Raw genomic sequence first — 24,089 nt, 5'->3', positions numbered from 1 at the left:
AGTCAGTCTCCTCAAGCCCCACTCATGACAAGCCCCCCACCTCGCCCGCCCTGCCTTCTCTGTGCCTGAGGCTGGAGTGGGATCCGCCCAGGCCCATGGCTCTCCTTGCTTTCCTTCGACCATGGTCTTTACTGGCTGACAGCTCCCCACACAGCCCTGTTCCGGCATCTTCACCAGAAAGATGGCATTGGAAACTTAGCCCATGCCAGGAAGCCAAAGGGCCATATCCCTCCGCCAGGCTTGCCCAGGGTGCTGGTTAAGAATGCAGATTTCAACTGGGCGTGGTGGTTCATGCCTATGATCCCAGCACTTTGGGAGGCTGAGGCGGGAGGATCACTTCAGGTCAGGAGTTTTGAGACCAACCTGGCCAACACGGTGAAACCCCATCTCTAATAAAAATACAAAAATGAGCCAGGTGTGCTGCTGCACGCCTGTAGTCCCATCTACTCGGGAGGCTGAGGAAGGAGGATCGCTTGAACCCAGGAGGTGGAGGTTGCAGTGAGCCAAGATGGTGCCACTGCACTCTAGCCTGGGCGACACAGCGAGACTCCATCTCACAAAAACAAAAAAACAAAACAAAAAAAAGCAGATTCCCGGGACCTCAAGGCTGGGGGCTGGGAGAACAGGTGTCTAGACAGGCCACGGAGGCTCTCAGCCTGGGATGTGCAGCCACGCCAGGCCCGTGCTGGTCTTGGTGGGACAGGGTTGTGTGCGGCTCCCAGGGCCTGGAGTCTGGGGGAGGCCGCCCCTGCTGCCCTGGACCCCCACCCCTGCGGCTACGCCTCCCTGGCAGGGGGACCCAGCGTGTGTAGCCGCCCCTCCTGCTGTGGGTCCCTGCCAGGGAAGTGCCCACTGGGGACCCTGTGGGAGGTGGTGGGGGGAATAAGTGAGGGAGGGAGGGAGTGAATGAGTGAGGGAGGGAGGGAATTAATGCATGAGTGAGGGAGGGAATGAATAAGTGAGGGAGGAAATGAAGGAGGGAGGGAGGGAATGAGTGAGTGAGGGAGGGAATGAGTGAGGGAGGGAATGAATGAGTGACGGAGGGAATGAGTGAGGGAGGGAGGAAATGAGGGAGGGAATGAGTGAGGGAGAGAAGGAATGAATGAATGAGGGAGGAAATGAGTGATGGAAGGAAGGAATGAGGGAGGGAGGGAATGAATGAGGGAGGGAATGAATGAGTGAGGGAGGGAATGAGTGAGGGAGGGAGGAAATGAGGGAGGGAGGGAATGAGTGAGGGAGGGAAGGAATGAATGAGGGAGGAAATGAGTGATGGAAGGAAGGAATGAATGAGTGAGGGAGAGAATGAGTGAGGGAGGGAGGGAATGAGTGAGGGAGGGAAGGAATGAGGGAGGGAATGAGTGAGGGAGGGAGGAAATGAGGGAGGGAGGGAATGAGTGAGGGAAGGAATGAATGAATGAGGGAGGAAATGAGTGATGGAAGGAATGAATGAATGAGGGAGGAAATGAGTGATGGAAGGAATGAATGAGTGAGGGAAAGAATGAGTGAGGGCGGGAATGAGTGAGGGAGGGAACGAATGAATGAGTGAGGGAGGGAATGAATGAGGGAGGAAGGGAATGAGTGAGGGAAGGAATGAATGAGCCAGGGAGGGAATGAATGAGGGAGGGAGGGAATGAGTGAGGGAGGGAATGAATGAGGGAGGGAATGAGTGAGGGAGGGAGGAAATGAAGGAGGGAGGGAATGAGTGAGGGAGGAAAGGAATGAATGAATGAGGGAGGAAATGAGTGATGGAGGGAAAGAATGAATGAGTGAGGGAAGGAATGAGTGAGGGCGGGAATGAGTGAGGGAGGGAAGGAATGAATGAGTGAGGGAGGGAATGAATGAGGGAGGGAGGGAGGGAATGAGTGAGGGAATGAATGAGCGAGGGAGGGAATGAATAAGTGAGGGAGGGAATGAGTGAGGGAGGGAAGGAACGAATGAATGAGTGAGGGAGGAAATGAGTGAGGGAGGGAATGAGTGAGTGAGGGAGGAAATGAGTGAGGGAATGAATGAGGGAGGGAGGGAATGAGTGAGAGAGGGAAGGAACGAATGAATGAGTGACGGAGGGAATGAGTGAGGGAGGGAATGAGTGAGGGAGGGAGGGAATGAGGGAGGGAGGGAGTGAATGAGTGAGTGAGGGAGGGAATGAATGAGCGAGGGAGGGAATGAGTGAGGGAGGGAAGGAATGAATGAGCGATGGAGGGAATGAGGGAGGGAGGGAATTAATGAGGGAGGGAATGAGTGAAGGAGGGAAAGAATGAACGAAGGAGTAAGGGAGGGAATGAGTGAGAGAGGGAATGAATGAGGGTGGGAATGAGTAAGGGAGGGAAGGGATGATTGAGTGATGGAGGGATTGAATGAATGAGTAAGGGAGGGAATGAGTGAGAGAGGGAGGGAATGAGTGAGTGGGGGAGGGAATGAATAAATGAGTGAGGGAGGGAATGAATGAATGTGGTCACTCCCCGCGGTCCCCAAGCACCCGGACACCGTGACCTTGGCGGCGGCCCCGCCGTCGGCGAAATGGGGGGCGGGGGGAACAGGAGAGCCCAGGGGCCAGCACGACCGCGCGTTGGCGAACCGAGTGTCCCGCGGGCTCGCGGGGCTGGGGGCTCTCGACCCGGTCCCGGGAGTTGCGTGGGCGGGGGGTGCGGGGTGCCCGGAAGCGCCCCTCCCCCAAGGGCTCGCCCCGCCCCCGCCGCTCGCAGTCCTCCACGCCCCGCCCCCGCCCAGGGCCCGCCCCTGGATTAGGGAGCATCCACACTTCTCCTCCCGTCGGTCATGCTCGCATTCGTCCTTTTGTACGGGGTCAGCTCATTGGGCGGATGAGAAGGTCTCCCCGCCCACCGCCCGGAAATGGCCAATTGCAAGAGGTTTCACAGGGCGCTGAACTCGCGGGAGCGTCACCGTCCTGCGACGCTTTAGGGGATCCTTAGGCCTCAGTGGTCTTTGTCCCCCGGCCCCAGGCTCTGACCCCAAGGAAACCTCGGGGACCTGTGCCTGGAGAGGTGACCGCCGGGCATCCGGGGAGCCTTTGGAGATCTCGGCCTTCTTTATCCCCCGCTGCTCGCCGGCGTGTCCTCGGGTGGACGGGGGCACCCCGAAGGGGAGTTTACAGACGCTCCCTCACATCGGGGATGCGGCTCCTTTAAGGGCGTAGGTGTCCAGGGCGCCGCCTGACTGAAAAGTCACCCCCCGGCCGGGCTCCTGGGGCGGACCAGGGGCGCGGGCGCGCGGCGGCGGGGCGCGGGCAGCGGGGGACGCGCGGCGGCGCGGGCGGCGCTCGGGGCCGGGCGGCGGTGGCGGGGTGCGAAGCAGGCCTGCAGAGGGCAGCCCCGTACCAGGCCCCGCCCCGCGCGCCCCGCCCGCGCCAGGGTCCTCGGAGCTGCTCGGGCTGCGCGCGGAGCGGGCTCCGGAGGGAAGTCCCGAGACAAAGGGAAGCGCCGCCGCCGCCGCCCCGCTCGGTCTTCCACCTGTCTGCGACGCTCGCCGGGGCCGCGGCCGCCCGAGGTGAGCGCGGGCGGGGGCCGGGCCGGGGCCGCGGGGCGGGGGTCGGGCCGAAGCCTCTACTCCTATCGGGCCCGGGCCCCCGGCTGTCCCGCGCCCCGCCCCGCCGAGCCGGGCCCAGCGCCGCGGCCGAGCCTCCCGGGGAGCCCGAGAGGCCCCACGCTCGGCGCCGGTTCGGTCCGCGCTGTTGGCGCCGCGGGGCTGCGGCCCGAGCGCCCGGTCGCCGCAGGCCTTGGGGGCCGGGGCTCCCCCACTTCGCCCCCGAGGTGCGCCTGGCGCGGGGCCGGGGCAGCCACCTGCAGCCGGGGCCCCGCGAGGCCGCGCCTTCCTCCTGCGCGGGGAGCGGCTTCCGGGGTCACTGTCGCCCCGCGGACGGAGAGGATGGGCCGCGGGGGAGAGTCTTGGATTGCAACATCGCTGGCTCGCGGGTGTGGGGGCCGGCGAGCGGGCTTGTTTTCGGTGCCTTAAAACCAAAACAAGTCTAAGTTTTCCTGCGCCTCTGAAGATGCTGCCCTGGCGTTTGCTGGGGCCCTGAACGTGAACGCCTCGCTGGAGGGAGAGTTGTATTGTTTTGGGGATGGGATTTTACCGGTTGAAGAGTGGTTGGCTCTGGTAGTTAACGTGCGTGGGAGGAAGGTAAGCGAATGATTAGCTGAGCTTGTGATCATGGCCTGTAGTCACGCTTGAATCGCAGAATGAAGTGGTTTCGTTTATATAATTGGAAGTTACGCTTAGTTTCTCTGTTTGCAAAGTGCCTGTCTTTGGGGAGTCCGGTTTGTTTCCTTTTATAGGACCTACCCCAGATGTTTCTTGAAGAGCAAGAAACATTGCGTTTGGGTAGAGAAGCTCTGCAGCGGAAGACAGGACGGATCCTAAGTTTGTCCTGATTGCTCCTTCAGAGGTCCCTTCGCTAGACCACTGGGTGGTTGCTGGTGTGCGCTTGTGTGGTGTGTCAGGGTTTGGGATCTTGCTTCAGAAACATCCTGGGGGCCTGGGGCAGATCAGGTGCGGCCAGGTGAGCGTCTCCTGACTGCAGGTGCTTGGGTCTTGCAGAAGGGAACACCTCCCCAAGCCTGGGAGAGTTTGCATTTGGGTGCAGGAGGACCTTTACAGGCTGCTTTGCCAGCCGTCGTGGCGACCACCCGTTGTGGAGATGAGTGCGGTGGAGTTGTGGGAGGTGAGTGCTTTGCTCACCCTCAGCCAGGAAGTTGTTTGGAAGTCGGTGCTGTCAACCAGCAGAGCTAGGCGGTGATCCGAGAAGCTAAAGCTCAGCCGGTTGCGGGTGCCCAGCAGGAGGGCAGAAGGCAGACCTTCGGGCCGCTCCTGGTGTGCTTGGCCCTGTCCCGGTTGCTGCAGTGTCTGGGCCTTGCTTGGCTCTGATAGATGAGGGTTGTTTTTGTCTTTGCGTCATAAAAGTTTCCTGCTCTGAAGGGTCTAGTAACTGCTAGCCATTCACCTAGTGCTTATCTGTTCATTTGGAAGGGCAAATTCGATTTTCAGTGGGATTTTGAATGCTTGGTCTGTGTTGTGATTACATTGTAACAGATTGGCCACTTTCTCCAGGAGGCCAGTAGGAGGGGGAGCAGGGGGAGGGGCCTGGCTTCCACCTAGGACAGGGTGGGTGTGCACCTGTGGCTCCTTGCCCTGACGGTGCAGTTTCCTGTGATACCACCCTGTGGTGCTGAGTGCTTTGGGGCAGGGGATACAGCAACATCATCCAGATCTTGGCGGGAGGTCTCACAGGAGCACCCGTCACGACTTCTCACAGTGATCTGAGACAGCGATAACTAGGTGCTGGGACGGGGGCCTCTAGGCGGCTCTGTCCGGTCCTCAGCAGCAGGGCTGCCTGTGGCAGGGTCCCAGGCCTGGCTGGCCTCTCTGTGGCCTGGCCTTGCCTGGCTGTGAGGATTGTGTTGCCCATGGTCCTTCAGTGTCTGGAGCACTGGCCTGGGGCTTCAGAGACCTGCCTGATTCCTGGCCCCGCTCAGACCCCGGGCACCTGGGAGGTCGTGCCTCCTCAAAACCGCCATTTGCCAGGCTGCTTTGCACCGCACCAGGCACAGGCTGTGGCCACTCATGAAGCCCACCCTGGGGCTGGGGAAGCGAGAGCTGTGAGTCCTCAAGCCACAGCTGGGCTGCTCAATGTGGAAGTGGAGGGTGGAGACACGTGCAGAGAGAGCCTTGAAACCGTGGTTGGCGGGAGCTACACTCCGCTCTGGGCTCGAACCCTGCCTGCCCACAGCTCAGCCCAGCTGTGTCCCCCACTTTCTCCCTGTCTGGCCCCTGGCTTCCCCCCACCCTCACTTAGAGAAGGGCATGGGGAAGGACACATGGTCCAGAGGGCAGGCGGCCTGCGGGCTCCTCTGCATCCCCGTGAGGAGGGCATGGGGAGGGACATCCCGGTGGGGCCCAGTCTGGGGCTGCCTCCAGCCCGGGCTGCCTGTCTTGGACTTAGTCGTGTAGCTGGAGGCCAGTGCCCTGATGGCCCCTGTCACCCTCTCGTGATGCCAGCACCTGCTGACTGGAGGACCTGGGTTCCTTTGCCTGATTTTTCTCAGGCTGCCCTGAGGATCCGTGTTTGATGAAAAGGAACCAAATCCACCTGCAGGGCAGGCGGCTCTAGCAGCCCTGCCTGGCTTCCAGCACCCTGGTTCCCTGGCGACACTGGACCTGCCTGGGCTTCCTTGATCCCAGTCCCACCCCTGATTTCTGCTTTGCTGCCTCGGGAAGTCGTTGTGCCGCCCAAAACCTCTCGGAGCTCCTTCCTCAGTGGGTCTGCTGGGGACTGGGCCGTGCCTCTCTAACAAGTGCCAGGTGAGGCTGCGGCGGCTCCGGCCCAGGTGGAGCTGCTGACCTGGCCCCTTCCTGCAGCTGTGAGGTGTGTGAGGTTCGTGGGCCTGCACAGGTGCGGGCGCCATCCAGGTCACCAGGGCCCTTGTAGGGACGGCCTCCCACGGCTTGGAAGGCCTGGCGCAGCCCCCCAGCTTTGTCGAGGTGGCCTTTGTTTGGCGTTGAGATACCAGACTTGGAGGTAGCGTCAGTGTTCCCATGGACTTTGAAAACCAACACACACTTGGGTTTGAATTCTCTGGCAGGTTTCGTACCCTGAGTGCTGTTTTTCATGGTAAAGGTGACCACCAGTAGGGTGACAGGTGAGGGTGGTGTCAAGGCTGCTGACCCTGTCTGCCAGGTGTCCCCGGGGACAGTGCGGGCCGACACGTTCCCGCTGGGAACCAGAAGGTAAAGGTACCAAGCCCCTGAGGTCCCGTGCAGAAGTGTGGAGCTGGAATCTGGTGTGTGTGCCGCTGCCTCTGACCAGGGACCTGGTCCCATACCCCATGCTCCTGCCCTGCCCCACAGGACCCGTCTGTCCCCTGAAGCCACAGGGACATGCTAGCGGCTGCAGGGTCTGGGAAGAGTGGCCCTGTGGGGGACTCCTCTTTCAGCGAGGCTGAGCCTCTGCCCTGTGGTACTTGTTCCGCTCTGTCTTCAACATGGTAAAACCCCATCTCTACTAAAAATACAAAAATTAGCCAGGTGTGGTGGCGGGCGCCTGTAGTCCCAGCTACCGGGAGGCTGAGGCAGGAGAATTGCTTGAGCTCAAGAAACGGAGGTTGCAGTGAGCCGAGATAGCGTCACTGCACTCCAGCCTGAGGGACAGAGTGAGACTCCGTCTCAAAAAAAAAAAAAAAAAGAATATTAGGTGTCCCCCTGGCCCGGCTTGAGTCTCAGTTCTGAGTGCCTGATAGTAAGGCAGGGACCCAGCCCTGCCTAGTCCCCAACTGACGGTTCAAGTGAGGACCCTGCCATGCCAGCCTCCACAGTGTGCAGAGGCTGCGGCGCGTGTCGCAGACCGGGGCTGGGGGGTGGGGGGGCATGGGGAAGGGGTCCTACCTGCCCCCCCACACCCGGTGATCTGGGAGCCACTCATGGGGCCTCCCCTGGTAGACCCCGGGGTCGGACGACGGCTTGCAGGAGGAGAGTCTCTGCTGGGCCAAGCTGGCACCTGTTAGGAGCAAGACTGCCCACTGCAAGCCGTGTGCACGTGGCGGGGCGGCAGGAGCCCACTCGCCTCTCCTGACCCCGTGCTCTACCTCCTGTGTTCCAGGGACTCTGAACATGTCGGGGATCGCCCTCAGCAGACTCGCCCAGGAGAGGAAAGCATGGAGGAAAGACCACCCATTTGTAAGGAGGGCTTCGTTTCCGTGGGCAGTGCCGCGGACAGCCCCCTCGGCTGAAACTGCGCCCTCCCTGCTGGGAGGGAGCTGGTCGCATGCCTGGGTCGGGCTGGTGGGACTCTCGGGCTGTTTCTCGGTGGTTTGGGTCAAACAAGATGCCACCGCACTGATGTGCTTTTGTGATTGTTTTCTCTCAGGGTTTCGTAGCTGTTCCAACAAAAAATCCCGATGGCACGATGAACCTCATGAACTGGGAGTGCGCCATTCCAGGAAAGAAAGGGGTAAGAGGCACGTGCTGCTAGCCTCCTGCCTGTCGGGGCTCAACAGATGCGTGTGGCAGTGCCACGGGGAAACTGCTCAGATCCCTGCCGTCTGTGACGGCCGCCCTTGTCCCAGGCTGCGGACAACAGGTCAGGTCCCCAGCTGTGGCCTGGCCCCCGCCCCGTGGGGACTTGAGCTCAGAAGGTGGTGCTGGCAAGGTTGGGGTGACAGCTGTGTCCCCCCTGAGGGCATTTGTGGTTGAGAAGGAAGCAGGCTGGGCCTGGCTGGGCACAGGGCTGAGCTGTGGCAGAAGGGAGGGGGCTCTGGTGTGCGTTGGGAGCAGGCCTGAGGGGCGGGCAGCCTTTACTGGCTGGAACCCAGGATTCTGCTGCATCCTTCCAGGTGTGGCTCAGGTCATGGGAGCTGGGTTTGCCGGAGAGCCACCCCGGCGTAAAGCCGCCTCCTGGAGAACCTCCTGGGGCACAGGACTGGCGACAGCAGCCTAGGATGCCTGCTCGGGGCCCCCTGTATGTCTGTGGCCAGCAGGGCGGCCCGTGTGCCTGTCTGCTTTGCCCGGCTCCCGTGAAGCACTTGGCCGGGGACTCCAGGCCGGCGTGCACATAAGGTTCATGCTCGTGAACCCTGAAGGAAGGAGAGAGCCCTGAGGTGTTGGTGCTGCCCGAGGCCTTGTTCCCTCCGGCCCATGCCACCCTCTGGGTTTCCCTCTGAAACTCAAAGCAGCTTCAGTCCCCCTGAACTGAGCAGTCCCAGCAGGTCTCCGCTTTGCCTGAGACATGGTGTCACTTGGGTTTGTCGCTTGTCTGAGGCTCTGCTGAGAACGTCCCTTGCTCTTCACATTACGGCGACGCAGGTGTGCGGCCCTGAGGAAGACGGGAGTGGTGTCGGATTGTGGGGTGGCAAAGGCGCCTCGTCCAGGCAGGATCTGGGGCGGGGCTTGCAGAACCCCTGGGGCAGAGGTTGTGCTCTCGGTGCCGCTGCCCCAGTGTGCCGCCCCCGGCACCCGTCTCGTCCCCTTTCTAGGAGGGCCTTTCCGACTCACTCTCTGGGCACGGCAGAGGTCCTGACAGTCGTCGTGGTGGGGCCGGTCCAGGCTTTAGGCTGGTTTGGGAGCCGCCTCTGTCGGACTCTGGCCCCGGTGTCCTGGCAGTCCTGGGAGTTGTGTCCTAGAAGCGAGCCCCTTCCTCCTGGGCTGGCCTGAGGCAGGCGGGCAGCCATCTCACCACCATTTGTTTCCACACAGACTCCGTGGGAAGGAGGCTTGTTTAAACTGCGGATGCTTTTCAAAGATGATTATCCATCTTCACCACCAAAATGTAAGTAGCTCACTGTTCTGTGTCCTGGAAGTCAGCCTGTTCCTGTGGGCATTGGAGTCCTCTCGAAAGAGGCCCCTGGCTGTGGCCGTGGCGCCCTGGGCCGGGCGATCCACGTGGAGCTGGGAGGAAGATCACAGACTTGGAGGTCGGCTTTGATCCCTGATCCCCGGCTCAGGCTGCAGATTCGAGTCTGTTTCCAGCTCCGGGGGTGGGCGGTGCACGTAATAGACTTAGTCTCTCATCCCAGCTAATTGGCTGTGAAGCTCCAGTGTCCTGTGGAGGGAGGGGCTGTGAGATCCAGGCTGGACCTCCTGGGCTAGGAGTGCCTGGACCCTCAGCGGTTGTTGGCGATAAAGACAGAGGATTTGGTGCCCACAAGACCCCGGCCCTGGACGGGACGGATGTGCAGAAGGACCGTCACTCAGAGTCTCACCCTCTGAGGATTTATCTTGCTCCACCTTCTTACCGCTTTTCCTGTGGTCTCTCACGTTCTCTCCCGACCGTGGCTGTGTCTGCAGCCTGGGCAGGCGTAGAGTAGGTGAACAGCAGAGAAGGTGTGGGAAGAAAGGGCCGAGGCTGGGTTCGAAATCGAGCCTACAGCTAAGTTAATGATCTCAGTCAGTTCAGCAGAACTCAGGAGAGGAAGGAGAGGGCCGCCGCGTCCCTGCCCTCCCGTAGCTGGAAATCGGCGGGCCCTGTCTGTGGTGAGTTCCACACGTTAACACGCGCCCAGCACCTAGAGAGTGCCTGGCCACGGCGCAGCGAGAGCGGTGTGTAGCTTCCCCTGCGACTCGCTCAAGACACACAAGTGTTTTCCACGGTAGCACCGACCGGAGGAGCTCGAGGGCTGCTGACGGCACCACGCGGCTGAGACTTGCTTCATTTTGGATTGTCCTTTGCTGTTTGATTTTTTTTTTTTTAACCATGAGTGGATATTAAGATGATTTATTTTAATTAAGAAAAACACAAGAATGAGACAGGAGCTGCTTTCATTTATTCTGTTCAACCATTTATTGGAATTCCAAGTAAATGCAGCAAGACGAGAAAGGTCACAGTGGAAGAGGCAGTGAGGAAGGCCGGGACAACAGCTCACTAAAGCTGAGGCTCAAGCAAGGCTGGGCACGGTGGCTCACGCCTGGAATCCCAGCACTTTGGGAGGCCGAGGTGGGAGGATCACCTGAGATGAAGACCAGCCTGGTCAACATGGAGAAACCCCATCTCTACTAAAAAAAAAAAAAAAAAAATACAAAAATTGGCAGGTGTGGTGGTGGGTGCATGTAATCCCAGCTACTTGGGAGGCTGAGGCAGGAGAAGTGCTTGAACCCAGGAGGCAAAGTTGTGGTGAGCCGAGATCGCACCACTGCACTCCAGCCTGGGCAGCAGAGCAAGACCCTGTCTCAAAAAAAGAAAAATAACACGGGACATGGTGAAGGAAACAAAACTAAATAAATACAAAAATAAAATAGAGATTGAGATATACACAAATCTGCTTTTATATCATTTCAATGAGCAAGGATTTAAAACTATGCCGTTGGCCGGGCGCGGTGGCTCAAGCCTGTAATCCCAGCACTTTGGGAGGCCGAGACGGGCGGATCACGAGGTCAGGAGATCGAGACCATCCTGGCTAACATGGTGAAACCCCGTCTCTACTAAAAATACAAAAAACTAGCCGGGCGACCTGGCGGGCGCCTGTAGTCCCAGCTACTCGGGAGGCTGAGGCAGGAGAATGGCGTGAACCCGGGAGGCGGAGCTTGCAGTGAGCTGAGATCCGGCCACTGCACTCCAGCCCGGGCGACAGAGCGAGACTCCGTCTCAAAAAAAAAAAAAAAAAAAAACTATGCCGTTTATAGCAGCTTGAAATACATTGGAATACAGCAAAAGGTTGGTTCAGGACTTCTCTACTGAAAACTAGAATATTCCAAGGGAAGCCCAGGCTGGCCTGAGCGGTCACTGAGCTCTGCTTTGTTTGTGGAGGGAAAGACACGATGTTGCACAGGCGGCCCTTCTCTCCAGGCCCATTTGTGGATTCTGTGTGATCCCAGCTGGAGTCAAGCACATCTTGGTGGAAACTGTCCCGTGGACCCTGGAAATGCAGAAATGCAGAGGCCTTGGCTTCTCGGTAGGGGTGGCGAGACCCAGGCTGAGGCGCTGTGGGTGCACAGCACACCCCGCCACCCCCCGACAGATCTGCCACGGGACGTGGTGATAGAGACTGCGGGATTGCTGAGAAGACAGGCAGGCAGACCTGCGGACAGAGCGAGGAGTCTGGAGGCCACGCTGGTGGTGGCTTGGGCTGTGACAGGACCAGTCCTGAGGGATATTCCAGCGGGAGAAACGAGCTCTGCCTCCCACTGTAGAGAAACAGCTTCCAGATGGATTGCGGTGCCCCACGCAGAACAGTGTGGGCAGGGAGACCCAGGAGGGCATCTCGCGAGCTCCGGCAGGCAGGGATCTCTTCACCGGGGGTGCACTGAAGTGCTGGCCAGGGGGAGGCCGACGAGGTGACTAAATGGAAATGAAGAATCTCTATCCTAAAGACTGCAGTTGGCGCCAGGCAGGTGGGCACACCGTAGTCTATGTACGTGCCTCAGCCCTCACCCTGAATCTACCAAGAGCTCCTGGGAATCTGTAAGAAGGCAGACAGCCATGAAGCCTCCACCCGGCCAGCAAATGTGGCAGGGATGCCTGGCTTTGCCAAAGAGGGGAAGCCTCCGCAGTGGGATCTGTTGTACCGCACAGGGGAGCAGACAGCCGCAGCACAGGGCAGCGGGAGCCTGAACCACCGCTGGAGAAGGCAGGTGTTCTGAACGTTTCCCCTGGACGCTGCCTGCCGCGCTGGTGGAAGCCGAGCTCATGCTGTAGGGCCTGGCTGTTCACTCGAGTCAGTCAAGGTTCACAGAAACACACGCGTGTGTCCACCAGAGGCACAAGTGGGTGCCAGTGTCACTCCTGCTTGCCACAGCCCAGACGTCCTAGGATGACAGATGGGGAAGAGTGAAGAGGCCTCATGACACCTGGCGGACAGTCCAGACAGGAGGCCCCCCTTTCTGCTCCTTCTGCGAAGCATAGCAATCTCTAAGCTGGAGGCCGTGAGGAAGTAGGAGGCAGCCGCCACCTTGGGAGGGCCTGGCGGTGCTGGTGTCCAGCATCTCTGCCTTTCTGTGGGTAAGTTGTGATTGGTAGAAGAAATGAGATTGAGAAATCAGATTAAATTGAAATTAGGCACTTGTGTTTGCCAAAAGATTCTCTTAGAAGAGTAAAAAGTAGGGCTGGGCACAATGGCTCACACCTGTAATCCCAGCACTTTGGGAGTCCGAGGCCAGTGGATCGCTTAAGGTCAGGAGTTTGAGACCAGCCTGACCAACATGGAGAAACCCCGTCTCTACTAAAATAGAAAAATTAGAGCCGGGCGCGGTGGCTCAAGCCTGTAATCCCAGCACTTTGGGAGGCCGAGACGGGCGGATCACAAGGTCAGGAGATCGAGACCATCCTGGCTAATACGGTGAAACCCCGTCTCTACTAAAGAATACAAAAAATTAGCCGGGCGACAAGGCAGGCGCCTGTAGTCCCAGCTACTTGGGAGGCGGAGGCAGGAGAATGGCGTGAACCTGGGAGGCGGAGCTTGCAGTGAGCTGAGATCCGGCCACCGCACTCCAGCCTGGGCGACAGAGCCAGACTCCGTCTCAAAAAAAAAAAAAAAAAGAGAGCCAGGTTTGATGGCGGGTGCCTGTCATCTCAGCTACTCTGGAGGCTAAGGTGAGGTGGGAGAATGACTTGAACCTGGGAGGCGAAGGCTGCAGTGAGCCGGGATCGTATCATGTCCCTCCAGCCTGGGCAACAGAGTGAAACTCCATCTCGAAAAATTTTGAAAGCAAAAACTCAAGCCCCGAGCAGAAGAGGCCTGTACGTATCACTTGAAGAACTCGGAAGCAGTTGCCAGGAAGCGGTCCGGCTGAAAGGGACGCTCCGCGGTCACCAGGAGGCGCAGTTCAGCACCACGGAGTGGCTGCTGTGCACCTCACCCAGTGGCTGGAATCCACCAGCGACCGCCTGCATGAGCAGCCTGGAAGCAGCACGGCTTGAGGGCCGATGCCGTGATCCCACATTCCACAGCAACGCACTCACGCCAGTGTTCACACTCAGGATGGCCACGCAGCTGCTGGTGTCGCCTGTGGGCTCCCGCGGCGTGGGATGGTCCACCGTGTGGGATGGTCGCAGCGTGGGACCGTCTGCGGTGGTGTCCTCAGTGCATTCTCCAGGGAGTGTGCCCTGTGCATCTCCATGGTACCTGAAGTCCAGGATGCTGCCCGTGGGTGTTGGAGTTGGGTTTACGGGGCAGACGCAGTGGTCGGTAGGAGCGAGTGTTCGAGAAGCTGTAGGTGTTCGTGGCGCGTTGGCTTTGAGAGAATTCCTCAGGCTGCGCTGGACTTGCCGCACTGTGTGTCCTCCATAGCACTGAGGGAGATCGCCCAGGGAAAAGACGGGCAATAGCTTAGAATATCAACTGTGATGGCCCCGATGGGGCTAATGGTGGCAAACTTCTTTGCTTTTTTGTAAAGAAATAACACAGGGTCCTAAAAGCCCGTGTGTCCTGGAAGCAGAGGGTCTGCGTCAGAACTGCTGATTCTGGAAGGGCCTTGGCTATGTCCCTGGACGTCTCCTGCAGCTCCTCCTGTCTCTCCTGAGTCTGGCCCAGCTGGGAAGGACGTGGGGGCCACAGGTGAAGTGGCCACCCGGGGGCCTGTGTTCCCAGACTGCCTGGCTGTGCCAGGAGTTCTGTCCTGGGAGAGACACAGCTTCGTCTCTGGCCTGCGGCGGTGTCCCCAAGGCTCTGTCCCCTGCGTGCAAAGGTGGATATGTCTTCCTCTTGTCTCCTCATGGCCACAGTTTTATTTTTTTGAAAAGTTCTTGGCCAAATAACCTGGCTACCAACCCAGCGGTCCAGTGTGGGGAGGGGGTTGATGGGGAAAGGACATGACTCGGGGACAGTGCCTGCCTGCAAAAAGCGCTTCCTTTCTTCCTCCTCTTCCAGGTAAATTCGAACCACCGTTATTTCACCCGAATGTGTACCCCTCGGGGACGGTGTGCCTGTCCATCTTAGAGGAGGATAAGGACTGGAGGCCAGCCATCACAATCAAACAGGTACGGGGCCTCCGCCACCCATATGGGCAGGGCTGCCTCAGTCTCCCCTCCGGACGCGCGGGTCTGCAGTCATTCTCAGTGGCTGAGGCCGAGTCTCACGGTGTTTCCTTTTCAGACTGCTCACACCCCTGTCTTGTGTTTTTGTTTCCGGCACAGATCCTATTAGGAATACAGGAACTTCTAAATGAACCAAATATCCAAGATCCAGCTCAAGCAGAGGCCTACACGATTTACTGGTTAGTAGCAGCCCTTGTCCTGCTGCTGGCAGCTCCTCTCCATCCCAGCCAAGGCCGCCTGGCAGGAGGGGAGTGGAGCACACAGGCTCACCCTAGAGACAGCCAGGGTCCACCCCTCCAGGGGAAGGTCGGGGGCCATAAACCCTGTGGGCAGCAGGCACCGACGCACACAGGGTCTGCGGTGGGCATGGACGGTGCCGGAGCCCTTTCTGGGGGAGGGAGCAGGCCAGGTGACGGGGGCTGTCTTGGGCCCCTATTAGTAGGGGAAGGACCCTGGCTGTAGGTGCTGGAGGAGGCCATGCTGAGGGGCCTGTCCACCTGCTCAGCCTCCTGTGGACCCCAGCCTCCTGCACTGCCCCTGCTGCTCATCCCCAACCCTCCATACTTGGTTCCTCCTGTTGGGGGGCCCAGCCCAGGAGAGCTCAGTGATGTGATGCTGTCACATAGACCCTGGGCTCCTGTGAGGTGCTGTCCCTGTGAGGTGCTGCTGTGGCTACAAGGGTTCCCGTGGTCCTGGGGTCACTGTCTGCACTGAGGAGGGCCTGGTGTGAGTTAGGATGCAGACGACAGCCAAACAGTGCTGAGGACAGCAGGGAGGACCCTGCCCTGAGCAGACGCCACGAGCCTGCCTGTCCCGTCCCCAGCCCTGGGGGCCGCCTCTGCAGCTGCTCTGGGCAGATCCATAAGAAGGTGGGTCAGGGGCTCCGACCCCCCACTGCTGCACCTGCAGTGTTGAGAAACCCAGCCCCATCTCAGCGTGGGTCCCCACACCTCTGAGCGGGTCTCGGGGACCCCAGTGGCCAGGGACCCAGGAGGCTCCCCCTGCAGCCACCCCACACGTGCCTGCCACCATGGACATCAGAGGCCCGCTCCCTCCAGGGGCGTCTCCTGGTCGGAAGTGGGAGGCTGAGGGGTCACCATTGCCCTAAGCCCAGCCCACACAGGTTGTGAGGAAAAGCACCTGGTTTGGGCTGGGCGCAGTAGCTCACGCCTGTAATCCCAGCACTTTGGGAGGCCAAGGTGGGCGAATCACGAGATCAGGAGTTGGAGACCAGCCTGACCAACATAGTGAAGCCCCATCCCTACTAAAAATAGAAAAAATTAATTGGGCGTAGTGCTGGGTGCCTGTAATCCCAGCTACTCAGGAGACTGAGGCAGGAGAATCGCTTGAACCCAGGAGGCGGAGGGTGCAGTGAGCTGAGATCGTGCCACTGCACTCCAGCCTGGCAACAGAGCAGGATGCCATCTCAAAAAAAAGAAAGCACCTGGTTTTGGAGAGATATGTTTCTCCCTGGATGCAGGCCCAGCCCAGGTGTCTGCAAGGTGCCCTCCCTGCTGGCTGAGGGTGGGACAGAGGCCCCAGGCAGGGAGCAAGTGTCACAGCAGCCACCCCAGCCTCAGCCTGGCTCCCCTGCACACCTCAGACGCTCAGTCAGCCGAGCCATTGCTGGAACTGGCTCGTGGGATGTGGCGTGACCTGGGTTTGTGTGTGGGTCTGCTGTGCCCTAGGAGTTCCCTGAAACGCATTCCACTGGGCAGGAAGCCACAGTCCTCACGAGTGTCCACGTGGCCCCTTGAGGTAGAAAATGTTTTCTTTCTTTTTTTTTTTTTTTTTTTTTGAAACAGTCTCGCTCTGTCGCCCAGGCTGGAGTGCAGTGATACGATCTCGGCTCACTTCAGCCTCCACCTCCCAGGTTCAAACGATTCTCCTGCCTCAGCCTCCCTAGTAGCTGGGATTACAGATGCCATCACCACCCTTGGCTAATTTTTGTATTTTTAGTAAAGACAGGGTTTCACCATGTTGTTCAGGCTGATCTTGAACTCCTGACCTCAGGTGATCCACCCTCATTGCCTCCCAAAGTGCCGGGATTACAGGCGTGAGGCACCGTGCCTGGAAAATGTTTTCCAGGCCAAGTGTGGTGGCTCACGCCTGTAATCCCGGCACTTTGGGAGGCCAAGGTGGGCTGATCAGTTGAACCCAGGCATTCATGACCAGACTGGGCAACAGAGCAAGACCCCATCTCTACAAAAAATTTAAAAATTTGCCAGGTGTGGTGGCTTATGCCTGTAATCCCAGAGCTTTGCAAGGCCACTGCAGGAGGGTTGCCTGAGCCTGGGAGTTGGAGACCAGCCTGGGCAGCAAGGCAAGACCGCCTCTCAAAAAAAAAAAAAAAAAAAAAAGTTAAGCCAGGCATGGTGGTGCATGCCTGTAGTCCCAGCTATTTGGGAGGCTGAGGTGGGAGGATCGCTTGAGCCCAGGAGGTTGATGCTACAGTGAGCCGAGATTGCAGCACTGCACTCCAGCCTGGGTGACAAAGCAAGACCCCGTCTCAAAAAAAAAAAAAGTAGGCTGGGCACGGTGGCTCACGCCTGTAATCCCAGCACTTTGGGAGACTGAGTCGGGCAGATCACGAGGTCAGGAAAGGGAGACCATTCTGGCTAACATGGTGAAACCCCGTCTCTAGTAAAAATACAAAAAAACTAGCTGGGTATGGTGGTCCCAGTAGCCGTAGGCCCAGCTACTTGGGAGGCTGAGGCAGGAGAATGGCCTGAACCCAGGAGGCTGAACTTGCAGTGAGCCGAGATCGTGCCACTGCACTCCAGCCTGGACAACAGAGGGGGACTCTGTCTCAAAAAAAAAAAAGCAAATGTTTTCCTGCCTAGCCCTTAGTTGGTCTGCCATCCCTAGCATGGTGTGGGCGTGAGCTCTGTCTGGCCTGCACCCCATTTGCTGACCATCTCCGGAGCTGGGCTGTGGCTCCCACGTGCCGCATGGGCCAGGCAGGTCGCAGCCCCCCGCCCTGTGTGGCTCTCCCCTGTGTCTCCTGGGCGTGGTGCCTGCCGGGCTGCACTGTACACTTGTGTTCACGTAAACAAACGCTCTTTCTCCTACAAACACCACTTGAAAAGCGCCCTTTGCGAAGCATGTTTGCAGGTTTCAGTCCTTTTTCCTGGGTTTCGTGGAGGCCTTGGGCCGTGTTCTTGCCCTGCCAGGTGCCTCTTCTCGGGGCCCCTGCTTGGTAAAGGCAGAGCTGGGACATGTGGTCACTGCCTCTGGTTCCTTCCACGCCCACCCAGCTGAGCTGCTCTGCCCTGGGGCTGGCCGGTGGTCCAAGGAGGGCGCTGGGGTCTGGGGTGCAGTCCAGGCCCTTGGCCTGGGTCGGGGTGGCGCCTGCACTGCTGCCGTCCTGGGCTGTTGGCCTTCACTCTGCACCATGCCTGGCTTGGCTCAGTGTCTCAGACCAGGTCCAATCCTGGCGAGACTGCCAGCACTGCTACCTCAGCAACCACCTCCATGAATGTCACAGTGTCCCCCATCCTCAAGGTCACACTGCCCCGTGTCCCATCAGCCCCTAGGTGCAGCCTGGGCAGCTGTTTGCAGGCTGAACCTCACTCTGCCCAGCTCCGGACCTGTTCCCTGATAACGCCTGCACTGCCCAGCTGGGGCACCACCCCCTTCCGAACCAGGCCTGCCTTCTCACACCTTTGCCCCTGGGGCTGAGAGCCTCATGGAAAAGCCCTCCGGAAGTTTCTGTCTGTTTTGGGGAGTTGGGGAAGAACAGTGGCAAGCAATCAGTGTTTCAGTTTATTAGCACTGGCCCTAGACTTACAGAAAAGAGAAGCTGCTGATTGCTAGTTAGGACCAGACTTTTGGCACTGGTGACAATGTTGCAGACCCCCTGGTGTGGGTCCCCTGGGGCCTGAGCCCTCCTCGCAGCCCTGCGGGGCCCCTCTGTCCTCCTCTGACACCACATGCACCCAGCATGGGTTCCTCTCCTCCCTGCTCTTCTGCCCCCCTCAGACCACAGGACAGTCTCAGCCAGGTCAGAGCCAGCCTGGGCTCCCCCCCTCGCAGGCCTCCCTGCTTCTCCGGGCTTCCTGCTTCTGTTACTGTCATGAGCTCCACACTGCCCTCACCCAGGAGGGACCGTCCTGCAGCCTGGTCTGCCGAGCTGGCTCTGGAGCCAGCGTGTGGTCCAGGCTGCTCAGCCCCTAACACATGTCTTTTCTTTTGACCTCCTCAGCCAAAACAGAGTGGAGTACGAGAAAAGGGTCCGAGCACAAGCCAAGAAGTTTGCGCCCTCATAAGCAGCGACCTTGTGGCATCGTCAAAAGGAAGGGATTGGTTTGGCAAGAACTTGTTTACAACATTTTTGCGAATCTAAAGTTGCTCCATACAATGGCGAGTCACCTGGGGGGGTTGGGCGGGCGCCATCTTCCATTGCCGCCGTGGGTGCGCGGTCTCAATTCGCTGAATTGCCCGTTTCCATACAGGGTCTCTTCCTTCGGTCTTTTGTATTTTTGATTGTTATGTAAAACTCGCTTTTATTTTAATATTGATGTCAGTATTTCAACTGCTGTAAAATTATAAACTTTTATACTTGGGTAAGTCCCCCAGCAGCGAGTCCTCGCTCTGGGATGCAGGCATGCTTCTCACCGTGCAGAGCTGCACTTGGCCCCGGCTGGCTGTATGGAAATGCACCCTCCCTCCTGCCGCTCCTCTCTAGAACCTGGGCTGTGCTGCTTTTGAGCCTCAGACCCCAGGTCAGCATCTCGGTTCTGCGCCACTTCCTTTGTGTTTATATGGCGTTTTGTCTGTGTTGCTGTTTAGAGTAAATAAACTGTTTATATAAAGGTTTTGGTTGCATTATTATCATTGAAAGTGTGAGGAGGCGGCCTCCGAGTGTCCCGCCCTCCCCACCTGGCTGCAGCCCCACCACGGACCAGGACCAAGCTCTCCCATCTGCTTCGGATGTGCCCAGGCTGTGTGGCTCTGTCTTGCCCTGGATCTTTGTAAACAGGGCTGTGTACAAAGTGCTGCTGAGGTTTCTGTGCTCCCCGGATCTTCGGGCTGTAGAGCGCTGGGCAGCTAAGATCTGCATAGGTCGGGATTGGCATTGAGAGCCTGGCAAGTGTGCACCGGTGCCAGCTGTCTAGAGGGCCACAGGCCAGGTCCAGACCAGGGCTGGAGGCTGTATGAGGACTCCTATCCAGGCCGCCTGCTGGCGAGGGTGCCCCTCCTCAGTGGCCGGGTCACAGGGATGGAGCCATGCTGTGCACAGGGTGCCACCTCGGGTGTCTGTCCCTCACGTCCTCCAGAGGCAGCCTTGCTACCACCCCTGGCAAACACGGGGTGCTTTTTCCAGGAGAGCCCACAGCCATGGCCCCTCCAGGGAGCGCCAGGTGGAGGGCCCTGGGCGGCCTGTGTCTGGAATTCATCCTGAGGTTGCCTGAGCGTGGCCCCTCGTGGGGAGGCTGTGGCGCTCAGAAGCCGCCCTGATGCTGAACCCTCTGCAAAGGCTGGGCCGGCCAGGCCTCTTGGGGCTGCCTGAGCCGTGGCTGAGCCGCTGTAAGAAGTGGCCTGGCTGGGAAGTTGGGTGCCAGTCACCTCCCAGCAGGAAGGTGCAGTGGACAGACATGGGAAGCCCTGGGGGACACAGCCCGGCTCCCAGCCCTCCAGCCTCTGACCCGCCACCCAGTCTCCGCATCCTAGCGAGCCTGGCCCTCCTCAGTCTCGTTTCAAGCCCTGGGGCTGGAGCTGGCCCTGCTGCCCTGGCGCGCCCCGCCCGGCGGCTGGAGCTGGGTCTCGGTGGCCCAAGTGCAGGGTTCCAAGGGGGCGGGGCAGGTGCTCCCCAAAGGAGCCAAGAATGCGGGGAGGGCGCCCCAGGGCCCTGGGAAGGGGAGCACGGCTGCTGTTGGCTGGGAATCGAAGTTAGAGGTGACTTCCAAAGGCCCCTCCGAGCCGGCAGTGCCCCCCGTCCCCCCGGCGGCTCTGCGGTGCCAGTGCCTTGTTCGTTTTCCTGGTTACGTGCCCTGCAGTCACTGAGCTCTCGGTCTGACGTGTGGTTTGTTTATAATGCAGGGGGCCTTACCTGGGGAATTCAGCTGGTTTGAATATTTGTAGCCTGCTCCCAGAATGTCTTATTTTGTAATGACTGAACTACATTTAGTAATAGTTACACATGTATATGGTTAATATATATGGAAATTCAATATATTTTGTAGTTAACGTATTCTAAAGTAACAGATGTTTCTAGCCAATCGTAGTGACTTCAGCTAATGAAACGTTCCTTTTGTAGTACCACAGTCCTCGGCCTAACGAAGGACGTGAACCTTGTCACAGGAGGGCTCTGAAACGCGGTCACCTTTGTTTAGCGGAAGGGAGAGAGCGTGTTCCCGGCATGAGGTGCCTCGGAATTAATAAAGTATTGTGGGCAATGGGTTTACCACTGTATCTGAGAATCCACCAATTAAAGCATTTGCACAGACCGCAGCCTCCCGGGTGTGTGTTTTCCTGCCTGTCCCCGGCTCCCCTGGGCTGTGGGGGTGGGAGCCCACTGGGGCCACAGGGCCACTCCCCCCCATCCAGAGGTCCAGCCCTCGCCCCAGGGTTCCCTTCCGGTCCTGCCTCCAGCCCTGCGTTAGCCCCTCCGGGTGATATCCCCTCTAACCAAGGTGACCCCCAGGCTCGGGGTCACTTCACCTGCACCTCCCTGGCCTGCTCTAGGGGTCTCCTCCCTGGGACTCCTCCCTGGGCTGCTCTTGCTGCCCCCGGCAGGGGACCTCCTTGGTGAGCAGGGACCCCAGGTGCCCAGAGCTCTCCTCACAGGGCCCATCCAGGGCTGGCTAGAGCCACCAGGTAGGAGTCCGGTGCACAGGTGCAGGAACCCCAGCCCCCTGTGGGATGGGCTAGCCAGGCCTGAGCTGGCGCTGGAACCCCAGCCCCCTGTGGGGTGTGCTAGCCAGGCCTGAGCTGGCACTCGGGGAGCCCTCCCTTGACTTTGGCGGTCGGGCTGGCCGCACGTACCCTCCGCCTCTCAGGTCCCTTGGGACTTGGGTCTGGCTGGGCTGGAGGAGGCTAGGAGACTTGGCCACCATGCTGGCCACTGCCCTCAGGGACACAGGCTCCTGGCCAGGCTGCTGGTCCCCAGGTCCCCTCACCTTCCTGGTGACCTGAGGCCCGGCCCCGCCATCATTCCCCGGGTGCCACTGATGGGAAGCCTCCCTTGTGGTTACCATGACGACAAGTTGCCAGGTTGGAGGGCCTTGCACTGACTCAGACTGGCTGGAGCTGGTTTGAGCCAGCTCCAGCAGGGAGGGGCCTGGGAGTGCTGGGTTTGGGATCCATCCCCAGCTGACCCTGATTCTGGGTCTGGGGGCGTCCTGAAGCACCTGCTCAGGAGAGGCAGCCTGAGACCCCCCAGGCACCCCCTGGTCTGAGGAAGCCGTTGGGCCCAGTTGGGGTGGGGGGCTCCTGGCTTCAGCCCATTGGGTGGGAAGGGGCTGGGATAACTGGTCCCATCCACCCTGCCTGTCTCCGGCCCAGCCTGGCCCAAAGGCTCCTGCACCTGCCAGGAGGTCGGCTTCTCCAGCTCTTAGGACAAAATAGGAATGGGCACAAGAAGACCACCGGGCACATGTGGCCTGGGCTCTCCCTTCCCTGGGCCTCTGCCCTTCCTCCAGGATGCCCTTCACCGAATAAGGCAAGTTCCCATTCCTAGATGGGGACTGTGCCTTATCTATTTATTTACTTATTTAGAGATGGAGTCTCACTCTGTCACCCAGGCTGGAGTGCAGTGGCGTGATCTCGGTTCACTGCAACCTCTGCCTCCCAGGTTCAAGCAATTCTGCCTCAGCCTCCCAAGCCTGGGCTGTACCTTTAGGGAGGGACTCTGAGGCTGGGCACGGTGGCTCACGCCTGTAACCTCAGCACTTTGGAAGGCCAAAGTGGGAGATCACCTGAGGTCAGGAGTTCAAGACCAGCCTGGCCAACACGGCAAATGCCCATCTCCATTAAAAATACAAAAATTAGGCCGGGCACAGTGGCTCACGCCTGTAATCCTTGCACTTTGGGAGGCTGACGCGGATGGATCACAAGGTCAGGAGTTCAAGACCTGACCAATATAGTGAAACCCTGTCTCTAGTAAAAATAGAAACATTAGCTCTTTGAGGAAGACGCGGTGGTAGGTGCTGTGGATCGCTGATGTGCACGCTCCTGCTCCTGACTCACCGCTGTTCGCTCTGGCCAAGGAACAAGTTGGTCAGGAAGCCGCGTAGCAGCTATGGCTTTTAAGGATACCGCAAGAACTGCCATGGAGCCGGAGATGGCAATTCACCAAAATTCAACAAATTCAAATCACTCTAACGAGCCGCAGTGTAAATCCCTGGAAAAGGTGTGTGCTGACCTGATGAGAGGCGCAAAGGAGAACAATCTCAACGTGAAAGGACCAGTTTGAATCCGACGACCAAGACTTTGAGAAGCACCACAAGAAAAACTCCAGATGAGGCCGGGCGCGGTGGCTCAAGCCTGTAATCCCAGCACTTTGGGAGGCCGAGACCGGTGGATCACGAGGTCAGGAGATGGAGACCATCCTGGCTAACACGGTGAAACCCCGTCTCTACTAAAAAATACAAAAAACTAGCCGGGCGAGGTGGCGGGCGCCTGTAGTCCCAGCTACTTGGGAGGCTGAGGCAGGAGAATGGCGTGAGCCCAGGAAGCGGAGCTTGCAGTGAGCTGAGATCCGGCCACTGCACTCCAGCCCGGGCAACAGAGCGAGACTCCATCTCAAAAAAAAAAAAAAAAGAAAAACTGCAGATGAGAACCCACAAGTGACTCGCTGACTTGCACAGTTCTGAGACTGTTCCGCAGATGACTTCCATCCATACTGAAGTGGAGTTGAAGTGGAAGTCACCATTGCAGATGCTTCAGTCAACTATTTTAACAAATTGATTACCAGTTAAAAAAAAAAATACAAAAAGTAGCCAGGCATGGTGGCAGGTGTCTTCAATCCCAGCTACTTGGGAGACTGAGGCAGGAGAATCGCTTGAACCCAGGACGCAGAGGTTACAGCCAAAATCGCACCACTGCACTCCAGCCTGGGCAACAGGGCAAGACTCTGTCTCAAAAAAAAAAGTAAGAAAGAAAAGGAGGGACTCTGAAGCCCCCGGAGCTGGGAGGAGTCGCCTCCCACCCCCAGCTCTGTGTAGAATGATGCGCACTGAGGGCCTGGCCTCTCCCTGCTGAGTCCCTAACCACAGTGAGCACGGAAGCCCACCTCGCTGGGAAAGGGCCTCTGACACCCCCACCCTCAGGTTGGTGGGAAGCCTGGCCAAGGTACAGGGCGCCATCCTCCCTGCCATCCAAGCCTCACTGCAGCAGGGGCTGTCCTGCCTGCTGGGCTCTGGCACATGAGTGGCCTTTGTTTGGGAGCTTGCAGGCACGGCCTCTCAGAAGCCGCCCCCAACTTCCCTCTGAGGAACCAAGCAAGGAAAGGCAGGGCCCTTGGAGAGCTCGTGGGATCAGAGCCCAGGGACTCCGGCCAGCGACCCTGCCTGTCCCGGAGCTGGAGGACCCTGAAGACACTGCCAGAACGTGTTCCTTACCCACACTGGCCCTGGGGTAGAAGTGCCCCATCAAGAGAGGGGCTCTGGGTGGG

The 24,089-nt window shown here is 58.9% G+C and overlaps 1 protein-coding gene across 1 annotated transcript; it reads left to right on the top strand.

Moving 5' to 3' along the window:
• Positions 1 to 3,245: 3,245 nt before the first annotated feature.
• Positions 3,246 to 20,921, top strand: UBE2I (ubiquitin conjugating enzyme E2 I). Its single transcript, XM_030924821.1, has 7 exons — positions 3,246 to 3,504; positions 7,610 to 7,686; positions 7,877 to 7,960; positions 9,202 to 9,274; positions 14,307 to 14,416; positions 14,573 to 14,652; positions 18,678 to 20,921. Exons 2-7 carry the CDS (start codon positions 7,621 to 7,623, stop codon positions 18,739 to 18,741), a joined length of 477 nt encoding a protein of 158 aa, XP_030780681.1. The 5' UTR covers positions 3,246 to 3,504; positions 7,610 to 7,620; the 3' UTR covers positions 18,742 to 20,921.
• Positions 20,922 to 24,089: the final 3,168 nt, after the last annotated feature.

This window comes from Rhinopithecus roxellana, chromosome 20, assembly GCF_007565055.1.
Source record: "Rhinopithecus roxellana isolate Shanxi Qingling chromosome 20, ASM756505v1, whole genome shotgun sequence".
In the NCBI taxonomy this organism is placed as follows: domain Eukaryota; kingdom Metazoa; phylum Chordata; class Mammalia; order Primates; family Cercopithecidae; genus Rhinopithecus; species Rhinopithecus roxellana.
This window is presented reverse-complemented; position numbering and strand designations above follow the sequence as displayed.

What these genes read in the sequence shown, in the direction of transcription:
- UBE2I (XM_030924821.1), top strand. Translation starts at nt 7,621, where the DNA reads ATGTCGGGGATCGCCCTCAGCAGACTCGCCCAGGAGAGGAAAGCATGG. An exon ending in TCCATCTTCACCACCAAAAT is followed by an intron (nt 9,275 to 14,306) that starts GTAAGTAGCTCA and finishes CTCCTCTTCCAG; the next exon opens with GTAAATTCGAACCACCGTTA. An exon ending in CAGCCATCACAATCAAACAG is followed by an intron (nt 14,417 to 14,572) that starts GTACGGGGCCTC and finishes TTTCCGGCACAG; the next exon opens with ATCCTATTAGGAATACAGGA.